Source organism: Penicillium canariense, assembly GCF_028826845.1.
Source record: "Penicillium canariense strain IBT 26290 chromosome Unknown utg000004l_segment0_segment0, whole genome shotgun sequence".
Lineage (NCBI taxonomy): Eukaryota > Fungi > Ascomycota > Eurotiomycetes > Eurotiales > Aspergillaceae > Penicillium > Penicillium canariense.
In genome coordinates this window covers 3,185,094-3,198,196 of record NW_026622731.1, presented here as the reverse complement: position 1 = coordinate 3,198,196, position 13,103 = coordinate 3,185,094, and the positions used below count along the sequence as shown (strand labels likewise).

Genomic DNA, 13,103 nt, shown 5'->3' with positions numbered 1-13,103 from the left:
CCCAGTGTATGTGGAGTAGGAGTCTGCCCTTTGGGAACATGTATTCATTCTGAAGCGGAGTCGGATTCGGATCCGTATCCCACTAGCCCCAGTGAAACGGGCGCCGGTTTAGCTGCTTGCGTGGTATCTGCCGTAATCTTAGCCGTCCTACTTGACGTGGCCCGGCTTTTTGATGGGCCCATCGCGGCATTTGCAGCCGTCGTGCGCCTTGAGGTATCAATATCTGCCGAATCTGCCGTTGGCTTGGTAGCTTCTGTATCAGTCTGTGCCGTAGCCGGGCCGCCACGCTGGCTCATCTTCCGCGCCTCATGCTCTTTCGTCGCACCGGCCGATTTCCCAGACTCCCCCGTCACAGAAGCCTTGCGCTTCTTGCCCGGATGAAGCAAATCCTTGCCCTTCTCCCGCCTCCTCTTGCGCGCATGAATCGCCCACTCCTCCTCCTCGGCAGGCGTCACCTCCGACGAGGTCGGCCCCAGCAGCGCCTTCTCTGCCTCCTCGCGCTGCTTGCGAAAGGCCTCCAGCTGGTCCGCCGTATCCCTCTTCACTGCCTCCTCCTGCGCGCGGGTGGACTCGAGCACGGAGTCGAGAAAATCAACCTCGTCCTCGTCCAGTGCGCGGAACTGGTTCTTCAGCCGCATTTTCTCCTCAAATTGTTCCTGCTTCGCCACTGCTCGAAACACGGTCACCCTAGTATGTCAGCCGCGCATCCTAAGCTTGTGCCCTACCCTCGCAGCCAGCGGGCCGTCCACATCGAGACCTGCCCGGGGCCTGGTCGGACGCGGAGCGTGTGCAGGCGCGCCCCAGTGGGTTGCAGTGCGGGGGAACGCTCACTTTTGTTCTGCTGCAGCACTTCAAAGAGGCTCTTCCCGCCCTCTTGTTGGCTTGCCTCGACCTTGCGCCGCCGCTCCTCCTCCAGCTCCTGCTGTGCCTTCAGCCAGGCATCGTCTCGCTCTATGGGCGCCTCATTCGTCCCGGCCGACACGAAGCCTGAAGACATGACGACAATGGCCGGGAAAATAGGAGCGGGGGGTAAGTCCGTCTGGTATTTTCCCGAGGGATGGGCGGCCAGGGAACGAGCTCGGGGACAATGCACGTGGACTCGGGTGGAGCGTGAAATTAACCGGGCGAGGGCCAGTGACGGGGTCAGGGTGGGTGAGCAGGGTCTGTTTCGGGGCGTGCCAATTGGACCGAAAGAATCGGGATCAATTTGTCGGGATTGGAGGGGCGGGGGCTGTGAGACCGCGAACTTTCTGGAATGGTGAAATGAGGCACGACGTTGGAGTTCCGCCGGAACTGCCCCCAAATCGTGAGTGGAGCCTCGGCCTGCGGCAGGGCCAATTGAGCTTGGCAGTTGGCCCGAGCGTGGGCCCTGCATTTCACCCAGGTGGTTAATTATCGAATGCCGACGTGGGCGGGCGTGGTACATGGTGATCGTCTTACATGGTGAATCGGGGAAACTGTTCGCATATTCAACCGAAGTGATCGTCGCTGATAGTCGCTCTTCTCACCGAAACTCCGCGAAGTACATCTACTTCTGACTGCGCGGCGCAGAAAGACAGGGGAGGGAAAGTTAGTTCTCCACATTTGACACCACAAGATAGAGTCTGCTCCTCCACAGTGACATTCTCGCGGCGTGGACCTGCCCGCTTTTATGTCGCAATGCTCCGACTGGTTTGCGCTTTGCGCGCCTTGGTGCTTATAAAAGACCCTGCGATTGCCCTCTTTATTCCTAGCTGCTTTTTTCGAGATACACCATTTGCCCTTCACCACCCCGCCTTTTCCCAGCACCGCCAGCATGTCGAACCAGCACACCCAGTAAGCTCCCCTCACGCCCGATATGCCTCCGCGCACACGATCACTGAACTTTTTCTCTTCTCTCCTCTCCAGAAAGACCTACACCCTTAACACCGGCGCCAAGATCCCCGCTATCGGCCTGGGTACCTGGCAGTCCCAGCCCAATGAGGTCCGCGAGGCCGTCAAGGACGCCCTGTTGAAGGGCTACCGCCACATCGACACGGCCCTGGCGTACGAAAACGAAGCCGAGGTTGGTGCGGGCATCCGCGACTCCGGCGTGCCGCGCGACCAAATCTGGCTCACCACCAAGCTGGACAACACCTGGCACCACTGCGTCGAAAAGGGTATTGAGTCCTCCCTCAAGAACCTGGGCGTGGACTACGTCGACCTGTACCTGGTGCACTGGCCCAGCTCGACCGACCCCAACGACAAGTCTAAGCACCTGCCCGACTGGGACTTCATCAAGACCTGGTAAGCTCCACACCCAACCGGCCCCCGGCCCATCCTATCTTATCTAGACTTCCCCCACCCAAACCCAAACTTGCTGCAGGAAACATTAAAACTCACGCCCCGAACCACAGGCAAGACATGCAAAAGCTGCCCGCCACCGGCAGAGTCCGCAACATCGGCGTCTCCAACTTTGGCATCAAGAACCTGGAGATTCTCCTCAACCACCCATCCACCACGATCGTCCCCGCCGTCAACCAGATCGAGCTGCACCCCAATAACCCCTCGCCCAAGCTGGTCGCCTACAACGCCTCCAAGGGCATCCACTGCACCGGCTACTCGTGCCTCGGCTCGACCAACTCCCCGCTCTACAAGGACCCCACCCTGCTGGCACTCGCCGAGAAGAAGGGCAAGACCCCTCAGCAGGTGCTGCTGGTGTGGGGCATCCAGAAGGGCTGGAGCGTCATCCCCAAGTCTGTGAGCAAGGCGCGCATCGAGGCTAACTTTGAGATTGATGGGTGGACTTTGTCGGAGGAGGAGGTGAACCAGCTGGACAACCTGAAGGATCGGTTCAAGGTTTGTGGGGATGATTGGCTGCCTATTAAGGTTTTCTTTGGCGATGACGAGTAGAGCCTAGGGGACTTTTGCTGGCTTAAAAAAAAGGATAAAAGCTTCCTTACACCCCGCGGATATGATGATGCTTTGATGAGTACATAGGATTTAGATACCAAGACCATTGGATTTTGTTTGGCGACTCTTCGTGAATCGTTATGTATTACCACTTCCCTATTTCACCCAGTACATGAATGCTGGCATCCATCTGATTCCATGATCCATGGAGTAAAAAGTACAAGTGATGGGATTGCACACGGCAGTGCGGTCCAAGGACCGCGCCGTAGCATGGCCTGTGCCGTGGTGCGTGACAATGCCAGGAGAAAGGTCATGCAGACAGGTTGACCGCTATCGGGTCCCCCATTCAAAGGTAGGACATGCTTGGGGCCAGGTCGATGTTCTCTCTGATCTGCGGAGAGATATCACTATGCCGGCCGTGTGGCGGAGGCAAGGCAGTGGAGAGAAGTAGCGGGAATGCCTGCACACATCTGCGCTTAGATACTCATAGCTCTAACCACAGGCAAAAGGTCTGTTATGGGTGTGCATCGTGTACGCTTGGAGATGAGATGTGATCAGAGGCCCCAACGCCTTCGCGACCCATTGCACGACCCAGAGCGGGCCATGGCGGTACAGAGTCGCCCGTTCGAGAATACCACACCGGGTTTCCCTCGAGTGGCAGCTCCACCATGGCTCGGCAAAGAGAGAAAGGAAACACAAAAGAAAAGGGTCAGGTCATCTTCCTCCCGCTCGGTAATGTCCTCGTGGTCGGCCTCGTCGCGGCGGGGTTCGAGGACGCCAACATTGCTGAATGCAAGGGCGGATCATAATGCGGGGGTAGAACCGGGGGGCTGCGGCCAGCTTCTCTCTCACCCACGGGTGGTTGCCGTTGTATGAGAAGCGGCTCGCATCCAAGAGATTAGGGACGAAAAGGCCCTGTTGGGTGAAAGAGTGCGGCGAAAGCGGGTCGAACGGCCGGCCGTTCGTTGGCGTTGGCGGTCCCATCCAGATCAAGTCGGGGCGCGCGATCCCGCTGAAATTCGTCTGTTTTTCTTTCAGCCATTCTTTCCAAATCCAATGGGACATGGTGTCGTGACTCCAGGTGTGCATTTGGGACTGGAATGATGGGGTGCAGAGTTGGTCGAAAAACTTCATGGTCTCTGGTAATTGCTGGCTCGAGGTCCGCGCCAGCTGGTGGAATTTCTTCAAGGTTTGCTGGTCGGCCGGGTCGATCAGCTGGGTGTATTCTTCTCCTAGGCGACCGAATAATTGCGACGCGAGCATTTCCCTCCGGGTCAGATGGATCATGACGGGGTTGGCCAGACAGACGTAGCAGTCCTTCAGCCGCGCGAGGATCGTCCAGTCGGACGTGTTCGTCGATTGCAAAGCCGCCTGGAGCCGCTCTTCGGCGATCATTGCCCCTTGATAGCGAGATGCGTAGTGAAAGAGATACGGGTCCGGGTCGTCGATCGCCCAATAAACGACACTCTCGAGCCCAGGGCGCCAGTACTGAGCCACGATATCGGTCGTGGAGTCGGACCACATGCTCTCAATGTAGGCGGGTACATTGGGGTCGTCCTCAGGGAAGAGCACCCGGCCTGTTTCGAACGCGATCGCGCGCGACTCGTGGCAGACCCGGGTGATAATGGGCGCTCTCCAGCCTTCTCGGGACGCCCAACCATTTCCCCGACAGGTCGAGTTCTCGTAGACGAAGCATGGCAGCATGGTATCAAAGACGCGACGTTTCGGCAGACATTCTTTCCAGACCATGCGACGGACTTCCGCGGGCAGCTGAGGGAAACAGTGGAATTCCTCTGCCATAACACACACAAGGACGAAGATGGGAAGGAGCCAGCAGACTCGCGGCCCTTGGAATTGGAAAGAAAACCTCACGGTGTTTGCTAGACGGCTCGGTTCTGTATACCACTGCGGCTCTCGCCACCGCTAGACATGCACTCGATTGCCCTGACCCGCTTCGGGATTAGTCCAGCAGCAGCATTCCGCCTGACCATGCATATCAAGCGCTTGGGTGTTGTGATGCCGAGTGGCGAAATTTCAATTCGTCGGTCTAGACTGGATTTTCTTTGCTTCTGTGCGAGTTGGTCCGACACGGGCCCCAGAAGCCTCAGGCGCTAGCATTCGGAGGAGAATACCGACCAGCGACGGGACCCGCGTAGCGCGTGGAATTTGCACGCTACCCGTTCGGATGTGAGAACCGGCCATAAACGCCACCAAGGGGTTTGAAATTTTCAAGTGACGGAAATAGCTCGTCGATCCCAGCTCGAACTACCGTTATGGCCCGATGCTGGAAACACTCCCACGTGGATCCAGGGACGAGCTTGGGCCCGTCCAGAGCACAGGCCACAACTGGGCTTGATGGCCGGGGAAGCTCGCCGATTCCCCACGGGGTTGCCTGATCAGCGCTTGCTCCCAGACCCTCGACCCTTTCGGCATGGGGACTTCCACCAATCTATCATCAAAGAGTCCGTCTGCTTTTATACAGTGGGCGATGGGGGATCAAAGATCGCTTTCTCCCCTGCAATTTCTCTCGACTTGTGGCGCAGGTGGCTAGTAGTTTAATGAGGATTACGCAATTCGTTTCGGGGGGCTTGATCATATGCGCGCCAAATCACCGCTATCACAGGGGTCTAGCGGAGTGTCGGGGTGAGACACAATTTGATTTGTGGAATGGCAGCCTGATGCCTTCGTGTATGTCTCGGGGATGGCTGGTGGAGGAGTTGAAAGACACCACCAGCCGACCCGGAGATGTTCGTCAATCCAGTAAACACAACATCGACACCATCGTTGCTACAGGCGATCTGCAGCCTTGAAACGACATGCGACCGAGGGTTCCCAGGGCCATGGGTTTCATTGGCCCCGATCTCAACTCCAGGGGTTCTCCGCCTCACGAGCAGGTGGAGTGTGCGTGAAGACCAAGGAGATGTCCGGGGGATGGCTCGGCCGACGAAGAACGTGGGAGTCTGCTCACTGGACGTCGCGGAATAAAAAGGGACGTGCAAGTGTGGCTGGTGTTGGATTCAGGGGGCGTGTCGCTTAGTTTAAAGGTGAGCGACATTTAGCCCTCGGCTGAACGGAGCGGGGTATAAACTTCGTGGGAGGCCCAGGAACAGAACAGAGAGTAGACGTGAGATTGCGCACTCATTGCAGGATTCGAGCGAGGGTGTTCCGTGCTACCCTCACTGACAGAGAGAGCAGGGAATCGATGAGAGGGCAAGAGTAGACACGCCCGGGCAGTTCGTGAAGAAAACCGGCGCAGCGGATTTCTGGCCTGCTTATGTGGATATTGACACGGAACCCTCACGTCCACCCCGTGCCTTTCTCTCTCTCATACCTGCACATTGCTCGCTTCCAAACACGACTTGTCGCACTTCATGGGCACACTCGCAATTTCGCTCCGCTCTGATCGGGTCCGACCGTCCAGGTTCGCTGCGCCATGTCTGACCCGTCATCCGTCGTGGACGGGATGGTTGGCGCATACACTGGCCAAAGCTCCCTGTTGATCGTGAGTTTTACGACATTGCTGAGCATCGCGCTGTACAACTCGCTGGAGCTCGTCGTCCTCATTTTATGTACATTTCGACACTGGCGTGGTCTCTACTTCTGGAGCCTGCTGCTGAGCGGCCTGCTTGGGGTGGTTCCACAGGCCGTCAGCTTCCTCTTGAAATATCGGAGCCTGGCACCGCTCTGGTTTTCCCTCACCTTGTCCACGATCGGTTGGTATTTTATGGTCACTGGCCAGGCGATCGTGCTCTACTCTCGCCTGAATCTGCTCGTGCATGACCCCAAAATTCTCCGTCGCGTCCTAATCATGATCATCACCAATGCGATTATCCTGCATGTCCCCACGACCATTGCCACCTATGGCTCCAATTTCGACGGAAACAACAGATGGAATCAGGCCTACTCAATCATGGAGCGTATCCAGCTGATCGGCTTTTCCCTGCAAGAATTCATTATCTCTGGCCTCTATGCCATGCAGACGATTCGGAACCTGCGCGTCGTGCCCCCGAGTTCCCGGATTCATCGCTCTCATCGACAGACCATGTGGCTGGTACTATCCATCAATATCTTCATTATCTTGATGGATGTGGTGCTGTTGGTTATGGAGTTTCTGAACTACTTCGTGATTCAAACCACTCTCAAGTCCCTGGTGTACAGCATCAAGCTGAAGTTGGAGTTTGCCGTCCTCAATCGTCTCATCGCCCTGGTGCGACCAGATCAAGCATTCTCGGAAGATGATTGGCAGCCATCAAGAAGCCCTGCTCGTGCGAATGGACAGGAGCATGAGCTGACAGACTTCAGCGGGTTTTCTCGAGTGGCTTCCGGCGACACCGACGTGGTGAGAATTGCCGAACCAAACTGCAAGTGAAGAGAGCAACGATTTCCGGGTAGCGAAGCTAGGGATTTTTAGCGCGGGAAAGATCCAAAAACTCACATTTCCAGATGCTATCTGATGGTACTCATTTTATACCCATTGCTGCTCCACTCTCTCCTACTGGCAGGATGCCTCCCTCGTGGTATCGGGCATTACTGTAGTTACTTCCGATAACATGGCTAACTAGTATGGGGGGATATAAGCTACTACTGGCCAACACCTCATCTGTTTGTTCCTACTGTGGGATATATCACTTCGCCGAGGTTTTTTTTGGACTCGACAACACTCTTATTGCTATCACTGAAAAAAATTCTTCCAGCTGCTCGACATGAAACTCCACACATGATTGACATACGGTCATTGTCGGCTTTACGGAAACTATAAACTGGATACATGACTCGTCTTCAGGCCTTTCGATATTTCCCAGACTCTGTTCGATGACCTCGTCCCAAGAATACTTCGTAGATCGTATACTGCACACTCTGCACCCAAGTGGGGCGGCTCCACAACACACCAGCCACTCGACGCCAATCATGTGGAGTCACATGTTGGCGCTGCACCGCCACTGGGGAAAGCGGCCTGGGGCGGACTGATAAAGCCCGTTTCCTCCCGCGTCATCAGGCACTCCTCTCTCATCCACCTCACGCTCCCCGGCGTGCTATTCTATCTCCGAACTGTCAACATGGCGCCTGCCCCTGGGCACCTGTTGCTCCCCAAAATATGGAGAGCAGCAAGGTACGTTGACCTCGATTTCCAGACGCCCAGATTGATCTGAGTCATCCTCTAACCCCGTGTTCCTTCAGGTTTGCCTATGAGAAAGCCTCCAAGGCCATAAGAGCCAAACTACCAGAACCTACACAACATGCTACGCTACGATACCAACCAGCTTATGCCCGCATCAATGCTCGCCAGCCCATCAATCGAGTCGCTGCCATCCGACAGGCCCGGAGCCGCCACTTCTCCACCCGTGCCGCTGATGCCTTCGTCTCTGCCATCCGATCTGGTGTCCAGGCCGACATTGGTGCATACAAGACCGGTCGCGTCGCCTCCAAAATTAGCCGACTTACGAGTCGCGCACCTTTTGCGTCTACCCTCCGTCCCAACTTGACCGGAGGGACTCTGGGTCGCACTGCGGGCGGATATGCCGTTGGGGCTGGACGATTTGGCGGAGCCCGGTATTTCTCTCACGGGCCTGCCGCCCCTGCACAGGTAATCCAGAATGTATCCCAGGGCGTCCGCGTGTTCTTCCTGTCTGGTCAGAAAGTCCGCTTTGATGGCATCGATCCCCATACCGGCGAGAAGCGCTACAAGGCAGTCAGTGTTCTGCAGGATCAAGCCGGCCGCAAGATGACGGGTATCCCTCGCAACGCCCCTGGCTCAAACATTGACTTCCAGCTGTCTCCCACCATCACCGCCTTCGGTGCTTTCAGCGCTGTGCACAAGAAGACCGGATCCGAGGCTGTCGCGACTCTCAACTCAGATGGTCTAATGGACCTGCTCTCTGCGGATTTCGCTCGCGCTCTCAAGGACTTTGCTACCGTTTTGAATGACCTTAAGCGTCTCTCCACCCTTGGTGACCTTCCGACCTCTCTCCATGACCGGTCAACTATCCGCGTACGGTTCCCCGGTTGCGATGCGGAGACGGTCGAACGCCTATGCGACGAAGTTGGTGTCCAACGAGGCCGAATCTTCCAGGATGAAGACTTCAACCTGCGCACAGGCGTTGATCTGGCTTTACTGTTCCCGTTCGCCCCTAGCGTAGCTGCTTCGTCCGACACAGAATACTTATTCGAGAAGGCCTCGAGGCCAAAGACTCAGTGCTCCAATGACATAAATTGGCACTGCATGCTTACTCCAGAATTCGGCAGTCCCTTCACGGGGGATTCAGGCCATGACTCCGGCAACGCGATCAGTTTCGAAGACAAAGAACTCTTTGGCAGCAACCCATGGACATCCTCGCCCTCCGCGTACTCAAGTATAAACATCAGTGAGCTCGGAGACCGCCAGTATTGGCCGGAATCCTCCGGCGCTGGTGTGCTGGAGCCTACCCCGGAGTACGACGGTGTTGAGGGGATCTACAAGTTCTTGGCCGAATGCGATCGTGCGCAGCGCTGAGTAGCCCACGCTCAGACCCGATATGTCCTTTTTTTCTCATTCTTCATTTTACGTCTTTTCCTTTTTTTTTTTTTTTTTTTTTTTTTGGCTTTGATTCAGGTTAGGCCGGATCCAGAAACTCGATAGCGCGATACCACCCCACTCACTCTCTTGATATTTTCCTACTTGTCATTTTCAACGATATTCACAATATATTCAATTATCATATCTTGCTACAAAACCATCTTCATATTTCGTCAAGTAGATCTGGACGGTGGTTATTTGCCCTCCTCCCCTCCAAACCACCAAATCTTCGAGCGTTGGCGTAAGTCTCCCCACATCTTCAAGCCCCTGAAGAAGCTAATTCCCCCGGATTCCCCACTTCACGCCTAAACCCTGCCGCCACGTAGTAATGGCATTCCGCAGGTAAAATGGGATTCAAGCTATGACACCATTTGAAACCATATGCAAAATTCTTCCGTGACTAAACTCTCCAGGGTTCGGCCCATAGGCCGTGCTGGATATAATCCTAATGTCCATTTGTCCCTTGGTCCAAGGGTTTAACGGGACTCGTGAAGATCGACCCAACATGTCCATTTTTGGGGCGGGGACTCTTGTCCGCGCGAAACGTGCTTGGCTTCTGCTCTGTTTACACGTGGTTCCTGGTTAATTTCATACTTCTACAGGACATCGAGGTCTCATTTCACTTTAGCCGAAAGTCGACTCTCGTCTCATCTAACCAACCGTTCAGGGTACATGGCGTTGGACCCTGATTTGATTAGGCATGGGGCGTCGGCGACCGGGTCACAATGCCGGCCTTGTGTCGAGCCATTAGATGGGATGTAAAGGTATATAATGCGCTGCAAAGCTGCTGAGCTCGTCCCTATTGTGAATAACCCAGAAACAAGGGCAAGGCCTGTAGCTGGCAACGGGAAATTTTGATAACTAGTCATCCACCGGCGGTCAAAATATCAATATGAGATCTTTTCTCTCTCTTGTGCCCCTGTTGGCCCACTCGGTTGCTGCTGGTGTCATGAACGCGAGAGCAAGCACCGTTACTGCTGCGGCATCTACTGGCAATCCCTTCTCGGGATATCAGCTCTATGCAAACTCGTACTACGCATCTGAGGTCTCAGCCTCAGCTCTGCCCTCTATGACGGGTACCGCAAAAGCTGCTGCGAGCTCAGCGGCAAATGTCCCGTCATTCTACTGGCTGTTCGTTTTACCTTGGCGATGTGTGATTCCATCGACTGATGACCTCTCACAGTGACACGGCAGACAAAGTGTCGACGATGGGAGATTTCCTTGCTGACATCAAGGCAAAGAATGCTGCTGGCGCGAGCCCTCCTTATGCTGGCCAATTTGTTGTATACGACTTGCCAGATCGTGACTGTGCTGCTCTGGCTAGCAATGGAGAATACTCTATTGCCGATGGTGGTCTCGCGAAGTACAAGACCTACATCGACAATATCAAGGCCACTCTTACGACATACTCTGATGTCCACACTATCTTGGTCATCGGTGAGTATTCATCGATATTTTCGTAATATTTGACATCTTTCTAACGTTAGTCGTAGAACCTGACAGCCTGGCAAACCTCGTTACTAACATGGCTGTGTCCAAGTGCGCAAATGCCCACGATGCTTACCTTGAAGGTGTCAACTACGCGATCACGCAGCTGAACCTGGATAATGTGGCCATGTATATTGACGCTGGTAAATAAGATAACCACTATCGTTGACTCGGTACCATACTCACGTCTCCGTTCAGGACATGCCGGATGGCTGGGCTGGCCCGCCAATCTGAGCCCAGCAGCTACACTTTTCGCCCAGGTCTACAATAATGCATCGCAGCCTGCTGCCCTTCGAGGCCTGGCGACTAATGTCGCAAACTACAATGGCTGGTCCCTCAACACTTGTCCGTCATACACTTCAGGTGATTCAAACTGCGACGAGAAGAAATACGTCAATGCGCTTGCCCCCTTGCTGCAGAGCGCGGGCTGGGATGCTCATTTCATTACTGACACCGGTGAGCTGCCAAGTCTTTCAATCTGCTTGTACCGTCAGTTATGTCGGGCCATCGACTGATCTGTTTATAAAGGACGAAATGGGGTCCAACCCACACAGCAGAATGCTTGGGGTGACTGGTGCAATGTAAAAGGCACTGGCTTTGGCGTTCGCCCGACTACCAACACCGGCGATTCCCTGGAAGACGCCTTTGTCTGGGTTAAGCCTGGTGGTGAGAGTGATGGTACCTCGGATTCTTCTTCTACTCGCTATGATGCCCACTGCGGATACAGCGATGCTCTTCAGCCCGCACCCGAGGCTGGTACTTGGTTCCAGGTAACACTATTACCCGAATAGGGTGCAAGTTACGTTTACTGACTAGTTATGTATAGGCCTACTTTGCGCAGCTGGTGGCAAATGCGAACCCCGCATTCTAAGAGATCGGAACGTGGAGAATCTGATCGTTGAGCAAATTTATCAGGTAGTCGTCACAACTTGGCAATCAAGCAGTATTTGAGACTAGAAATTTGCGAAGCAACGTAACTCGTCGCAGCATTGCCCTACTCATGATCATCATCCTGAGATAGCTGTCATTGCTCACGGCATCTCTTTCTAAATTGTGTCTCCGGGCGCAGCGGGCTCCGGAAAATCCTCTGGGGGGTATGCGGGTAGCTGTTTTCCTTCTGCCCCTGACGGATCGCGTTAAAGTTCTTGCATTTATGCCAGGTATTGAAGTCGACAAACGGCCCCGGGTTTAACTTCAGACCTGGCCTAACACCCACGGTACACATAAGTTGCTGCCGAAGGACATCTAAACAGTGCGCTGCACATAGATTACTTAAGTTAGTTGGATGTATGATAGGATAGTCAGTGCAGATAGAAGAGTACTTACACATATGGCGGCGCACAATTGAGGCGTTGTTCGCGAAAGCTCCCGTCCCCTTTAACCTGGTAGTAATCGTAATTGTAGTAGAGGGACTCTCGCAAGAGGTTCTAACAAAAAGCAGTAAGCAAGGCACCATGATGAATGGGGCAAATGTTGGCCGGCCTACCAAGCAATGAAGATGGTGAAGGCCTTTGATACTTGCTGGATAGCCTCCGCCGTATTTATCGCGAATCTTGGCTTGATCGCGGGCAAGATCAGACTCTTCCGCCTCCTGAGGGGGTATGCGAACCGCTCGGTCTAGGAGAACATGCTATACATTGCTGAGAACACATTGAACGAGAGATGAGAGCTTACACTTGACTCCAAGAGATTCCCATGCTGCATCAACCTCGGGGCTTGCATCCTGCCGGAAGACGTTTTCCTTCAAAAGCCACCCATTGAATTCCTGTAGATGATACTCTATTCCCACTTCTTTGATCACCGAGGCTATAATTACCTATTAATACGGGGACTAGTTACTGGTGGACTAACCGTTCACTTTGAACTCACAGTATTGGGAGACATGTCGACTACAGAGGCCATTGAGGTCGGCCCTCCAGAAGAAGCCGAACAGTGTTCCGACGAGGAAGAATATGCTCAATGCTGTCAAATGAAGAAGACTAGATGCTAGCAAGCTGCAGCTATCTGTTCCATCATCTCTAGACCAGAGCTGGCCTTGCTCCTCTAGTAGGAGTCGCTCATGTGGGTTATAGTCGCGGTCTTCCAAATCAGGAGGTTTGTCTCCCAGCATATTCATATTCGATTAATTGATCCAAAACTTCATGAGAGGAAGAAGAAGAAGAAGAAGAAGAAGAAGAAGAAGAAAAAGAAC

At 54.3% G+C, this 13,103-nt stretch overlaps 7 protein-coding genes across 7 annotated transcripts; 4 read left to right on the top strand and 3 right to left on the bottom strand.

Moving 5' to 3' along the window:
• Positions 1-44: 44 nt before the first annotated feature.
• On the bottom strand, positions 45-997 carry N7482_007451 (PSME3-interacting protein; the record flags this gene model as incomplete). Its single annotated transcript, XM_056689576.1, has 2 exons — positions 45-687; positions 726-997. The coding sequence occupies 2 exons, from the start codon at positions 995-997 to the stop codon at positions 45-47; spliced, it is 915 nt and encodes a 304-aa protein (XP_056542005.1).
• Positions 998-1,837: 840 nt separating this feature from the next.
• Positions 1,838-2,871, top strand: gcy1 (putative glycerol dehydrogenase Gcy1; the record flags this gene model as incomplete). Its single annotated transcript, XM_056689575.1, has 2 exons — positions 1,838-2,265; positions 2,376-2,871. The coding sequence occupies 2 exons, from the start codon at positions 1,838-1,840 to the stop codon at positions 2,869-2,871; spliced, it is 924 nt and encodes a 307-aa protein (XP_056542004.1).
• Positions 2,872-3,585: 714 nt separating this feature from the next.
• N7482_007449 (uncharacterized protein) lies at positions 3,586-4,620 on the bottom strand (the record flags this gene model as incomplete). Its single annotated transcript, XM_056689574.1, has 1 exon — positions 3,586-4,620. The coding sequence occupies one exon, from the start codon at positions 4,618-4,620 to the stop codon at positions 3,586-3,588; it is 1,035 nt and encodes a 344-aa protein (XP_056542003.1).
• A 1,684-nt stretch (positions 4,621-6,304) lies between these two features.
• Positions 6,305-7,240, top strand: N7482_007448 (uncharacterized protein; the record flags this gene model as incomplete). Its single annotated transcript, XM_056689573.1, has 1 exon — positions 6,305-7,240. One exon carries the CDS (start codon positions 6,305-6,307, stop codon positions 7,238-7,240), a length of 936 nt encoding a protein of 311 aa, XP_056542002.1.
• A 688-nt stretch (positions 7,241-7,928) lies between these two features.
• N7482_007447 (uncharacterized protein) lies at positions 7,929-9,361 on the top strand (the record flags this gene model as incomplete). Its single annotated transcript, XM_056689572.1, has 2 exons — positions 7,929-7,981; positions 8,050-9,361. 2 exons carry the CDS (start codon positions 7,929-7,931, stop codon positions 9,359-9,361), a joined length of 1,365 nt encoding a protein of 454 aa, XP_056542001.1.
• A 955-nt stretch (positions 9,362-10,316) lies between these two features.
• On the top strand, positions 10,317-11,783 carry cbhC (putative cellobiohydrolase; the record flags this gene model as incomplete). The annotated part of the gene is made up of 6 exons (XM_056689571.1): positions 10,317-10,555; positions 10,608-10,861; positions 10,918-11,055; positions 11,111-11,368; positions 11,441-11,682; positions 11,739-11,783. The coding sequence occupies 6 exons, from the start codon at positions 10,317-10,319 to the stop codon at positions 11,781-11,783; spliced, it is 1,176 nt and encodes a 391-aa protein (XP_056542000.1).
• A 175-nt stretch (positions 11,784-11,958) lies between these two features.
• On the bottom strand, positions 11,959-13,028 carry N7482_007445 (uncharacterized protein; the record flags this gene model as incomplete). Its single annotated transcript, XM_056689570.1, has 6 exons — positions 11,959-12,035; positions 12,129-12,169; positions 12,239-12,339; positions 12,399-12,529; positions 12,587-12,718; positions 12,764-13,028. 6 exons carry the CDS (start codon positions 13,026-13,028, stop codon positions 11,959-11,961), a joined length of 747 nt encoding a protein of 248 aa, XP_056541999.1.
• Positions 13,029-13,103: the final 75 nt, after the last annotated feature.